This window comes from Embiotoca jacksoni, unplaced genomic scaffold (assembly GCF_022577435.1).
Source record: "Embiotoca jacksoni isolate LCO1_2020_lvr unplaced genomic scaffold, fEmbJac1.0.p SCAF_22, whole genome shotgun sequence".
Lineage (NCBI taxonomy): Eukaryota > Metazoa > Chordata > Actinopteri > Embiotocidae > Embiotoca > Embiotoca jacksoni.
Window position 1 is genome coordinate 1,868,883 of NW_027185363.1, and position 12,481 is coordinate 1,881,363.

At 39.4% G+C, this 12,481-nt stretch overlaps 2 protein-coding genes across 2 annotated transcripts; one reads left to right on the top strand and one right to left on the bottom strand.

The window, feature by feature from the left end:
• Positions 1-632: 632 nt before the first annotated feature.
• Positions 633-8,271, bottom strand: mau2 (MAU2 sister chromatid cohesion factor). Its single transcript, XM_069157984.1, is given in 23 exon segments — positions 633-2,728; positions 2,813-2,940; positions 3,977-4,011; positions 4,013-4,065; positions 4,182-4,293; positions 4,384-4,412; positions 4,414-4,462; positions 4,558-4,607; positions 4,709-4,792; positions 5,244-5,309; positions 5,455-5,532; positions 5,678-5,775; positions 5,865-5,955; positions 6,050-6,196; positions 6,577-6,598; positions 6,600-6,730; positions 6,821-6,848; positions 6,935-7,029; positions 7,120-7,205; positions 7,373-7,442; positions 7,587-7,604; positions 7,750-7,991; positions 8,253-8,271. Coding segments are annotated over 23 exon segments (1,806 nt in total). The 3' UTR covers positions 633-2,653.
• Positions 8,272-8,441: 170 nt separating this feature from the next.
• Positions 8,442-11,829, top strand: armc6 (armadillo repeat containing 6). The gene is made up of 8 exons (XM_069157167.1): positions 8,442-8,530; positions 8,776-8,917; positions 9,736-9,821; positions 9,907-10,477; positions 10,609-10,754; positions 10,842-10,973; positions 11,150-11,287; positions 11,377-11,829. Exons 2-8 carry the CDS (start codon positions 8,797-8,799, stop codon positions 11,587-11,589), a joined length of 1,407 nt encoding a protein of 468 aa, XP_069013268.1. The 5' UTR covers positions 8,442-8,530; positions 8,776-8,796; the 3' UTR covers positions 11,590-11,829.
• The last annotated feature ends 652 nt before the right edge of the window (positions 11,830-12,481 follow it).

The following is a 12,481-nucleotide window of genomic DNA, read 5'->3' on the forward strand; positions in this document are numbered from 1 at the left end:
TGCTGTGTGGTCCTAGAGGAGCACTCCTTAGCTACTGGACTTCATAGCTGCACACACATTTGTGCACTGTTTTTAAATGAATGCTATGACGTTTTAGATCTTTGGATGTATCTGTCCTACTGTTTCAGGAATTATTTATTTCCCATTTATTTCTGTGTACTAACGTAAAAAAAGAGAACCCAGACAGACGGCAGTGGGTGGAAGTGCAGACTGATTTGAGTTGCCTGCTCAAACACAATAAAGTGACTGTGACATTAATTAATGCAGATTTCACAGTGCGAGTCAGGCAAGTATCAAGAGTCTTTTTACAAATTTCTTATGATGTAGGGAAATTAATGGAAATCAGTGGAGGCATTAAACAACTGAAATAGTACATTCAAATTCAAATACATCACAGCAGCTGTGATGTAAATGGACTGTTTGTACTAAGGGGGCTAATCATGCAAACATCTCTGGTGTGATCATTTTCAAGTAGCATTTTGTTGCTTCACTAAAGTACAGTGCGAACACAACAAAAACAGTCAGTGTTATCTACTCCACCGACTTTTCTTCATTCACTCAGCATCTGCATTTCTCTGTATTCAGTCAATTACAGTCAAACTTTACGGGTTTATTCAATAACATTCAAATGATTCAACTTGTGAATTTTTATTTATTAAAAAAAGTAATTGAAGTGTTGAAGTGAAGCAGTTAAAACAGGAATAACACAAATTAAACGTTCCCTTTTATAATATGCTGTAAAATGCCCATAAAATAAACAGCATCTATACTCGCTTTGTTATTGAAGTCGTCAATATGCAAATCAATCAGTAGTTTATTTTGAAATCTATCAAAATAAACTATCAGTATAGAAACCTGTCTTTAAAAGATAAAACAATTTTTTTTTTACCTTTCCTACATTAGCATAGTTTAATTCGTAGTTGTACCAGTTACTTGATAATATATCAAAACTGTAATTAACCATACTGACAAATAAAAATGCATCTGGTCCAATGAAAAGCAACGTTAAATAAATAAGTTATTTAAATACAGATTTATATTGCCATCATTTGGAAGAAATGTGTATAACAGGAAAACTGGAGTGAAAAAAAAACCAAGTTTTTCCAAAAGGTTCACATGAAAAAAAATAAAAAGGTGAGTTTCATCATGAAACAACATTTGTACAAAGAGGTAAAAGTCAATCCTATTTATCAGAAATATGACTATTATTACTGGTTTCTCAACCACAGGCAAATTGTGCACAGCATACAAACACAGTGAGCGTGAAACAGCAAAACTCTGAAGGGAAGCACAGTCAGGTAGCAAGTGTGTTCAGAAAAAATGGCCAGATACTCTTTGGATGCATCACAGTCTGAAAACATGTTGACACTTTTAATAGTGTTGAAGGTCAAGCAAGCCGGTGGTTACTTTTATGTAATACGATAAGCTGGTGTCATAACTAAAATCATTTTTAATTGTCTCAGCTCAATGTGAATGGTGACATTTGTACCTTTTCAGTGAATAAACTACACATCAAACGTGTCACTACACCACATTAAGATTATTACAGATATATTGTGTATGTAGTGTATATCCAAATGTATCCCAACTAATGCTGTCACAACTGTCCAACCAGTGCTCTGAAATAACAGTATTCAGTTTATGCACGACAACAGACTGAATCCAACTTCACTGTCTGTTTGACCAATGGATTGTTCAAATTTAACAGTAATTTAACTTTAACAGCTAAAAGCTATATTTTTTACTTTATTTCATCCAAAATTACAATGTCCTCATGATGGTCTGGCATGAAAATGTTAAGAGATAAGGTAAATGAATGTGACAAATCAGTTCAGTTATATAACAAATACTACTGGTTTTACATAGATATATTGTAGCACGTCAGTTATGATTAGTTGGTAGACAGAAAATTTGTCTCCCAATAGTTTTGAAAATCAATTAATTGTTTTGAGGCATCTTTGAATGAAAAGCTCTGTTAATGTGAGTATTTTCTGGTTCCTTTAATCTGCCATGACAATTAACTGAATATCTTTTGTTTGTGGACTGTTTATTAAGGCAAAACAAGACATTTTAGGCTGCTTTTGGAAACATTGGTTTACATTTTTCAAAATTTTCTGACATTTCAAAGACCAAAGAGCTAAACAATCAGTCGAGAAAACAATCAACAGATGAACTAATAGTAGTGTTAGTTGCAGCCCTATTAGTTAATGGGCTTTAAGGTGGATTTTGTTCTCTTTGGACTGAGCTACAGCAGCTGTTTTCATTCTTGCTATTGAGCTAAATTAACCAAATCCTGGAGGTTACTTCAGATATACCGTCCAAATATAAAGGTGGTAGCAATTATCATAAATTTTTTCCCAAAATGTCCAACTTTTCCTTAAGTTTTTGAGGTGGTAGAACACCTTATCTTTCAAAGGAAACTTTAATTGCTTAAAATCCAGTCCTGAAGCCCCAGTGCCCCAAATAGGTGAAGGCATGCACTGAGTGGAAGTCATCCAAATGACACAGAGCAGCAGGCCTTCTTTTTAATTTCATTACTCTCCCTGTCTTCTTACCCTTTTATCAGCTGCTTCTCCTGTTATTTTTGCTCAGTCTTCTTATGTAATTTTCCCTCCAGCAGCTCGTCTGGCTTTCCCCCCTCAGAGTCTTGTTCTCAGAGCAGGCTGGCCAGAGTGGTTGTCGGCCCGTTCTGAGGCTGAAACTGCACAGGTGGGAGGCCGTCTGTCCACTGCAACACAAAAGTTTCTTTGAAAACTCAAGCGAGGTGAAGTGACTCACTGTTTACAGTATGACTGGTTGATGCTGTGCTCACACTGATGAGGTTGTGCTCGGGGAGGCTGCAGGCTGCGATGTGGTTTTGTAGGAGTTTCTGGGAGAAGTTCTGATGCATCTGAGCTGCCTCGTGGGCATCCATGGTGTTTCCACAGGCGTTGTTCAGATCTGCTGGGGGAAAGAAATCCTAGTAAAAGTAGTGATGATAGTGGATGTTTCATGACTTTAGATCCAAACACTAGATCTAACCTTGAATAAGCTTTTAAATGTATTGAGTTCTTGCAGTGTGATTAAGTGTTTCTTCACCCACTTTGCTGTTTTCCCCAAGCCCCGTCCAATCCTTACATCACTGTGTGATGTATTGATGCTACCGTATAACTGGATGAGAAATGCATATGACTGTCTGCTCTGCAAGGGATCTCTCCCAGCATGCTGAATATTGGGGCACAGTGGTACGTTGGAAAATAAACTGCTTCAGTTATGATAGTGTTACAAAGTGACAATATATTATATATAAATTAATATAGTATTATAGAGTGACAACAACAAAAAACAACACTTTTCTGATGGCTGGTGGATACAATATTTTTCGTCTGCGCGAGAAATATATCAAAGTGATGTCATGGTGTGTTCATGTGTGCAGTTATCTGTGGGATAAAAAAATTATAATAGTTACAAAATAAGAATATCGTCCATATATATCAATGAGGATTATCAAACCTATGATAACGGGTAACCCAACACAGCTGTATAGTTCAACACCACAAACTGCATCGTCCAAAATGATCATTAGGTTGAATCAGAACCTCTCTACAATATTTGAACAAACTCAACATTAGAATCTTTATGTGGAAGATATCTATTGCAGGACTGTTGGATTAGCCTTTAATAGCTTTAACAAGATGTACCTAATAAACTGGCAGATGAACGTTTACTCGAGGTTGAAGCCATTCCATTTTGAGACACTCCATGTGCTGGGCTCTTGCGCCCCCTTCAGGCTCTCTTCAGAAATGTGAATTTTCCCTTTGGGGATAAATCAAATATCATCTTATTTTCTGTAGGATGTAGTTTCAATGACCATTTCAGCTTGTGAGGAGCTCATGTCAAGAATTTAGACTTTCTTATTTGATCAAATGGGTAAATTAAGTTTTTTCCTGAAACTTAACATCACAAACTGTGAGTGGAGCATGAGTGACAGCTCTACCTTTGAGAAGTACAGAGGACCAGAGCTGGACAGATGTCTGGGATCTTACTGGCCAGCTGCATGGCAGGAACCACCATATTGTTACTTTCCTGCAGGATATTTAGAAGCAAACATGCAGTCAAGATCACATATGCAGACTGAAGATAAGCATACGGCTGCTGCATGTGGTCTAACGGATAGGCACAGTGGTGGTTGGTGGACTCACCCTGTTGTTGCCTAAAACAAAGAAGATGTGTCCCAGCAGGACGAGTGAGCAGGCAGTCAGCCTGTTTAGATCCTCCGCATTCGACATCTTCAGAGTCTCCCTTAGAAATCTTCTGTTGATACAAGCTTACATGTTAATATCTCTTATTATAAACAAAAGAACAAAGTCAAATTTTACTAAATTAAACAGAAGCTGTTCTTACTTTGCCTCGTTGTAACGTCCCTGGAAAAAAAGACAGCAGCCCTCTGATGTAAAACGCTGCAGCTCGTAGACAATGAGAGCTGCAGAGGTCAAAGTTACATTATTTTAAAATATTGCAAAAAAACTTGGAACAAATTAAGTAATGTGTTGTTGTCTACAAAGCATCTATAGTTACCTTACAGGAAAGTTGTGATCAGGGTTAATCCTCTGTAAAAGGCTGTACAGCTGTTTATTCAAAAAAATAGGTGAGGACCACAGAAGAAAATCAATACATACATGTGCTTTTGAACATGTTTAAATGTTTGAGGAGGCCGCAGTTCTCTGACCTCTTGCTGTCTGTTCCCTTCATGGATGTAGACGCTGGCCAGGTTTGTCACTATGAACGTCCACAGCTCCTGGTGTGTTGTCATCTGACAGAAGAAAGAGAAAAAGAACGAGATAGATGCTGGATAACAGAACCAGAGCTTTTATACAACAAATGATTCCTTTGTTACATTCAGTGCTGACACGCGCTTCCTTTGTGCCTTCAAAAATTAGCTTTCAGGAACTTATGCAAACAAACAAGTATATTTTTAGTTAGAGCCCAAACAATATTAGAGTTCTTTTGGCCGATAGTCATATTAGGAAGCAAACAAATTTCCAATATTGCTTATTGACCGATATGTGGTTATCAAACATTTAAACTTTATATATCCAAAATTGATGTGCTAGGCTGGGCTCTATTTTTAATATTCTACTGAGTTTCCAATATCCGAATGAACTCAAGAATTCAGAGAGAGTTCACAGTCCATAATGAGCTGATAAACTAAACAGAAAAGAAGAAATAAATCAGATATATAAAAGTGACAATATGCAACTCACCTGTAGAGCAGCAGTAAACTGTGCCTCAGCGTTATCCATGCAGTTCACTGAGATACAGTAAAGGCCCTGACACAGAAAAGGAGAAGACAGATGTGTGAATGGTTCACATTATGTGTTGTAAACAGTAAGCAGTTCAGTTCTTTACTCCGTCCCCAACTTAAACAACACCATAAATGAGAAAAATGTCCATGTTTTCTTTGCTTGCACTCACCAGCAGTGTATGAAGCTGGGCTGCATGATTTGTAAACAGCCTGGGAGACTGCTGGCACAGCTGACACACCTGAGAAATCTGAACACAAATCATCACAATCTGAATCTACAATCCCAAAGTTCACACAATCTCCAGAGGACGTTGCTGTTAGAGAGTGTTTCTTTGTTCATAATCAACAACTGTCTGGCAACAAACACCTGAATCTCTCCTACTGATGACTCACTTCTTGTAAGGCCTTGTGTCCGGTGACCAGCCGGCACATGATGATGTGCTCCAGCAGGATGACTTGGAATGTGAACAGGATAGGAGTGTTGTCCAGCACTTGGAGCACATGCAGACAGATCAGAGTCGAGTCATTAACACTGTCATCGAGGGGGAGATAATCAGTGAGTGTGTTCCAACAAACTTACTCTTCAGCTTCTCCAGCTGCATGAGAGCTTTGTCTGTGTACTTCTGTGCTTTCTCCAAGTAGCCTGCCTGCATGGAGTGCATCACTGTCACCTTTTGCACACACAAAAAAAACAAACACATTTTGCACTAGATTTTCAGAATATTCATATCTTTCAGAAGCTGTGTAGGTGTGACAAAGTCTCACCAGGTACACAAGCACACACATGTGCTCCTTAGGTAGCCAGTGGAAGAGGGCTGCTGGATTAGTGGGAAGGAGCTCATCATCGTGGAGAGTGGAGATGGTCTGGATACACTGCTGAAGCTGCTTCAGACACGGCTTCACACTCTTTACCTAAAACCAACAGTATGTATAAAGACTTTTATATAAAGAATAGTAAATATTTTAAACCATAAACATGAAACAGACAACAAAACAAGAGCATCAAATTTTAGTTACCAAACAACTGCAAAGCCATACACTTTCCTCTCTGAACATTGACGTTACCAATTTACATTATAATCCATCAATTTATTCAAATTACAAGTTTTTGGTACAAGTTAGAGACGTGGAGCCAAAACTGTTCACTAAATATGTTTATTTACTTTAAAAATGTCAAATGTTTATATGAGAAATGCAGACAAAATATGATACAATTATTACACCAATGTATCTGAGCCTGGCATTGGTTTGATATTGAGGGTCAATAATGAAAAATGGGAATATAGTTGTACCTGTCCAGCATCTAGGTAGTGTAACCTGCAGCACTAGGAAGAAGACTCTCAGAGACTCCTTCTGAATGGGGTTTCCCTGCCAGTTCTCCACGATCGTCCCACACAGCGTCAGCAGCGGGTACACCTCTCTCAGCTTCCTCTCCATCAGCAGCAGCTGCAGAGCCGCAAATGCACGTACAGTTATCAGCGTTGCACAAATAATATGTAAAGTGTCTTTAGTTATCAAAGAAAGACTTAATCTTACCATTCCTTTACTCAGTAAGAATAGAGCTCTGCAGGGAAAACAAAGAACAACACATTTAATGTGAGAAAACGCACCAGCACAGATCAATGCACAACCTTTCAGTGATCTGTTTACCTCGTGTATTCTGATCCCATGACTCTTGCGTACTCCGCACCCACTCCTAAGAGGTCACAGGCAGACACTAAATCTTTCTCTAGTGCGTGTAGTTGCTGAACAGAGAGAAAAACATCACGCACATCAATTAAACATGCTTCAAATCAACTTGCCAAAATACGTTTTTGATGCATAACACTTCTTACTGCCAGCTGAAAAAGCAGCCTGCAGTGCCAGTAGGGAGTTTGCTGAGAAATCTGGATCGCCTTCCGCAGCACTGGTTTCCCAGGTTCTTTAAAACAAGAGACCAAAAAGCTAAATATTATTTTACTTATGTATAAAAGTTATAACATAATATGCATTTTAACGTTATTAAACTTTAAACTAAAGTTTCCCAATGACTTCTTTTCACATTGCATTATCATTATGACAGGATGACATGTCAGGAGAGGGATGCACCGACCTGTTGACAGTAGAACTCTGACAGAATACTGGCAGCTTCAAACTTGACATCTTCAAATTGAGAGATCTGACATACACCAATAAAGAATTTTACTACCTCTTAGTGCCACTGTAAAATCTCCACTTCATAAAATGATATATTGGTTTGCCGGATATGCAACACACCTTGTATTAGTTTGAATGCATTTTCCTATACATAAAAAAAGGATACTTGTTGTGATATGAACCACTGGGGAAAGAAAATAAGACGGCAAAGTATTAGTGTCAGTATGAAAGTATTAAAATAAAAGCATCACACACTGGTGGACACGCTTCTAATAAATGATTCATTACACTACAGCCCGGTATCAAACAGAAACATGGCCTCTGCTCACCGCTTTCTCCAGCCGAGTCTGGGCCAGCTCGCTGTTCTTTGTGTGGCGGTACAGCACCGAGCCCAGCTGGAGGTGCGTCCGGGCCTCGACCCTCGCAGGCGGCTTGAACTGAAACACTGCCTGCAAACAGTGAACGCAAAGACTGATCTTCGGCGGACTCGACGTGCGGAAATGTTCGGCAAAGCCCAGCAGGGCCAGGTACCAGGTACCAGGGCTGCGGGACCTCCGGGCTCGCTGCCATGCTACTCAGGGCAATAACAACCTCCGGTTGTTGTTTTGTGAAATAAGATCATATGAATAAAACAAACACAACATACGTTTTGTTGAAATTACGTTTATTGTACTCGCTTGAGATTACAAAAATCTAATATTCACACCAATAAAGGGTATTTCACTTCATATGTCTCCGAGACAAAGGAATATTATACAATACGACGAAGCCTCCTTTATTTTGAAGGGAAATTCGTCAAAAATAAAACTACCACTTAAAAGTTTCATTTTACTTTCAATTTTGCGTTCCATGTTTCGATGCTTACATATCACTTATCTTGCCTTGATAACACATTACCTACTATTTTTTATTTTTTTATTTTTTTTATACGAGACACACCCTCGGTGATAGATATATATTAAAAAAAAAAAAAAATTAGTGGAACCAATGTTTTACGGTCTATGTTCCAAGGGAGCAAATGTATGTGTGGGACATATGGCGGAATTTTCTATTCACTTACGTCGTTACGCTGAATTGTCTGCTCGCCGGAGAGGCTGTCTGTAGCTTTGCGTAAGTAGGATTTGATGAATTTCTTTAAGGTGACTTTTATTCAATGAAAAAAAAAACCCAACGAATTTAAATACAGCAGCAGCTTTATTGAACGGTGTCTCTTCAAACATCAGCAGGTCAATCAAAAATATATCAGCTAACGATAACGGACGTTATCATCACTGGCTGAATCACCTCAATGCAAATGTGTTGTTTTTTTTGTCTCCCTCATCATCTGATATCACTTCTGCTACGTCTTTATTCAGACTGGACAATAACTTGACAAAATGGCGATACGGAGGATCACGCAGGAAACCTTTGATGCTGCTGTCAGGGAGAACATGGATGAGTTTGAGATGAGGCCCGATGAGGCTTTGAGGGAGGCTGCGGAGCAGTTTGTGTCTCAAGGTAAACGTCATAGTAATTACAGTGTCTCGTAGGTGGTGGTTGTTGTTGTTGTTGTTGTTGACTTATTCTTACTGACTTTCCGCGGAGTGAAGACAAGTCCATTATGATCTCCAGGGAGAATCAGAAAAACACCAGTGAGATATACAGATATAAAATGTCAAGATGTCTTAACTGTTATATGCTCTACCAAATAAATTAAATCCTTAATGGTCTAACTGCAGATGCTTAAGTCACTCAACTTAAGTCCTAAATTATTATTATTATTATGTCAGGAGTTGGATCTCTAATGGGACATCTTACAGCAATCATGAGATCTGATGATGGATGATTACACTGGTATAGTGCTCAGGAAACTTTCAGAGAATTTGTTTTTGCCGCGCTAAAGTTTTACATTTTCTCTTTTTCAAAAATGACAACAGCTGTCTCACGAACAGATCATTTAAACACTCATTGTCACGGTACAGACTGACATCTGTGTACTTTTGTGGGAGAGGTCTTGCAAAGTAATTTTCCTCCTCCTTCATTCCCTAATAAACTGGAGGCCTCTGTCTTGGATAAAGGTCCTGTGACCCATAAACAAATTTAGACTGCACCAGAATACTGAGATCCACCTTCTGTTTTTTGTCATTAGCCTTAAAGTTTGCAGATATGAAGAGGAGAACACATTCACACCAAGCCTTTTATTCTTACTGTACACTCCTGAGATGTTAGTGGGTTCACTAATTACATTATTGTGACCTTTTGACATTTTTTGTTGCGTCTAATTCATATTGTGTTTTGAGTCAGAGCATTAACCCCTATCTTATGCGTATATACAGGTGTGGACCTAAGCTGTATAGTAAAAGCTGTCCCAGCTGGATCAACTGTTGACAATCAAGAAGATCAAAAACACGAGATCTTACAGGTGAGTCTTGACCTGTTTCGACTTAATGCAGAAAGTACCCGTTGCCCAAATCTCACTTTGTGTTCACCTCTTTCTTCACTCACAGGCTTTAGAAAACCTCCACATTAGAAAAGACTCAGCTGGTGTGGGGGAAGTGGCAGCACACATGAAATGCTTCACAGAGCATTGTTTACTTGGATTTGCCCAGAGGTACCTGGCTGCCCAGAAGGATGCCTACCCCGTCATCCTCTCCTACTGCAAGAAGAGTGTGGAGGATCAAGAAGCTTTGTTGGCTGCGCTGGCTGCTCTGGCCGCATTAATAGATGGACAACCAGACTTGTTGAATGCAGAGGGCAAACAGCTTCTTTTAGATGTCCTGAAGAAGTACCAGGCAGATTCCTCAGTGATGCGTGTGTCCATCTGTGCTGTGCGTCGTTCCTGCTTAAAACATGAGCAGAACAGGCAGGATTTAATAAAAGACGGCGTCCTGCCTCTGCTGACTGGTGCTATTACTCAACACGCTGGATGTGCCGAGGTGGTCAAGGAGGCCTCTGCAGCTCTCAGGGTCATGACCTTTGATGATGATGTCCGAGTTGCATTTGGAAATGCGCATGAGCACGCCAAGATGATTGTTCTTGAGCACAATGGACTGAAGGTTTTAATTGAAGCTGCCAAAGGTAGGACCAGCTTGTTCATGTGTGTTTATCACAGTGATATATATTTAGCTGCTGCATTTTCCTCTGATTACTTATGTGCAGGCACATTTCATTAATGTAATAGGTTTATTTCTTGTGTATCTTCCTCACAGTTCACCTTGGTAATACTTCTGTTCTGAGTGAGCTGTGTGCAACTCTGTCCCATCTGGCTGTAAGGAACGAGTTCTGTCAAGACATCTGTGATATGGGCGGATTAAAACTCATCATGACATTACTGACAGACAGCTATGAGTCAGCGGTAGAGTACAAAAAAACGATCATGGTACAAACTGGAGATTGAACTCCCGTGTTTGTTCTTCTCTCTGAGTTGTTTGTCTTCTTGCAGGAGTTGATTCGGCAGGTCTTCAGTGCAATGCGAGCTGTTGCAGGAAACGATGACGTGAAAGATGCGATCGTTAATGCTGGTGGAGTTCAACTCATCGTCATCGCCATGAACAGACACATGAGCAACTCTGGTGTGAGTTAAATGTCATACCTACATACGTAACGACTGTGAATGGGTTTCCTCAAGTATTAACTACATATGTCATGTCGAACTTTTGATTTTAGACATTTAGTTGATTAAAAAAAGGAATTTTAAGTCATACTGGGAGGCAACAAATATTCTAAGATCATGTTAATGCTCTGCTTTAGGTGTGTGAGCAGGGCTGTGCATGCCTCTCTTTCCTTGCTTTACGTAAACCCAGCAACTGCCAAGTCATCATGGAGAACGGAGGTGCTTTGGCTGCTGTGCAGGCTATGAAGGCTCACACTAATGCTGTCAATGTACAGGTAATATGAAGTTATTAATAACTAATATTCTCATGTGGCGAAGGAGACCCAAGTCTTTATGTTTGTGTTTTCTCTCCCTTTATAAACAGAAACAAGCATGCATGTTGTTGAGAAACCTGGTTTCACGCAGCCAGAACTACAACCAAACGATCTTGGAGATGGGAGCAGAGGCCTTGCTAGCTCAGGCAGTACAGACCCACAAAGACTGCAGCGATGTGGCCAAAGCAGCCCTCAGAGATCTCGGATGTAAGGTGGAACTACGAGAGCTGTGGACCGGCAAAAATAACAGCCTCACCAACTGAAAGTGGAGGAGAGCATCACAAACGAAATGAGTTTCAAAATGAAATGCTGGGATGTTGGTAACTGCTGTATATAGCCAGTGTTTGAAGCAGATGCACCTACCTTGTTATGTTAGAAATACGTGTACAGCGTAGTTGTTGTAGAACGACCTGCAGGCAGTGGGAACAACCACTTCACCAGTCCCACACACACACAATGCCTTCGGCAGGTTGTATAAATTCAATAAAAAAAAGTTCACAGTTGCTTTTGTACGCAAGTTTTTTTTTTCTGAAACACATTTATGTTCATGAGATTTCGAAATGTAAATTTGAGTTTTTTGTCCCATGGGTTAATACAAAGGTATTTGCTGCTATGCAAATAGTTAAACTAAACTGTACTGTGCAGATTTCTTTCCTTCAGTATGATGAGACAAGGTTAATATGTATTGAATGCCTTTTTTAATTGAGCTAAACACTTCCTTTTTTTAAATGCTTGATTTGTATATTTACGGCCCGAGCACCGAAGGTGCGAAAGCCCAATTGTTATTCGTAAAATTATTATTCTTTTCATCCTGAAAGTTCAAATGCATTTTTGGAGGCTTTATCATATTCAAAAACTCGTGAAAGTTGATACGAAAATCTGTGAAACTCTTTCTCCTGCCGCCAGTGTTTCAGTTTTGGGTTTGTGTTGTACATGCAGTCATACTGATGCCAAATTAAATGTCAACAATAATACAAAATAAAATTCCCATGACTTTTTTTTTCATATTTTGGACGACATGCTGGTATGACAGTGGTGCAGTGGTTAGAGCGGTTGCCTCACAGTGAGAAGTAACTGGGTTCGATCGCCACTTGAGGCATACGTCAGTTCAGAAAAAGGTCATACCCCAAAAAGTGATACAAAAAAAAAGTCCTT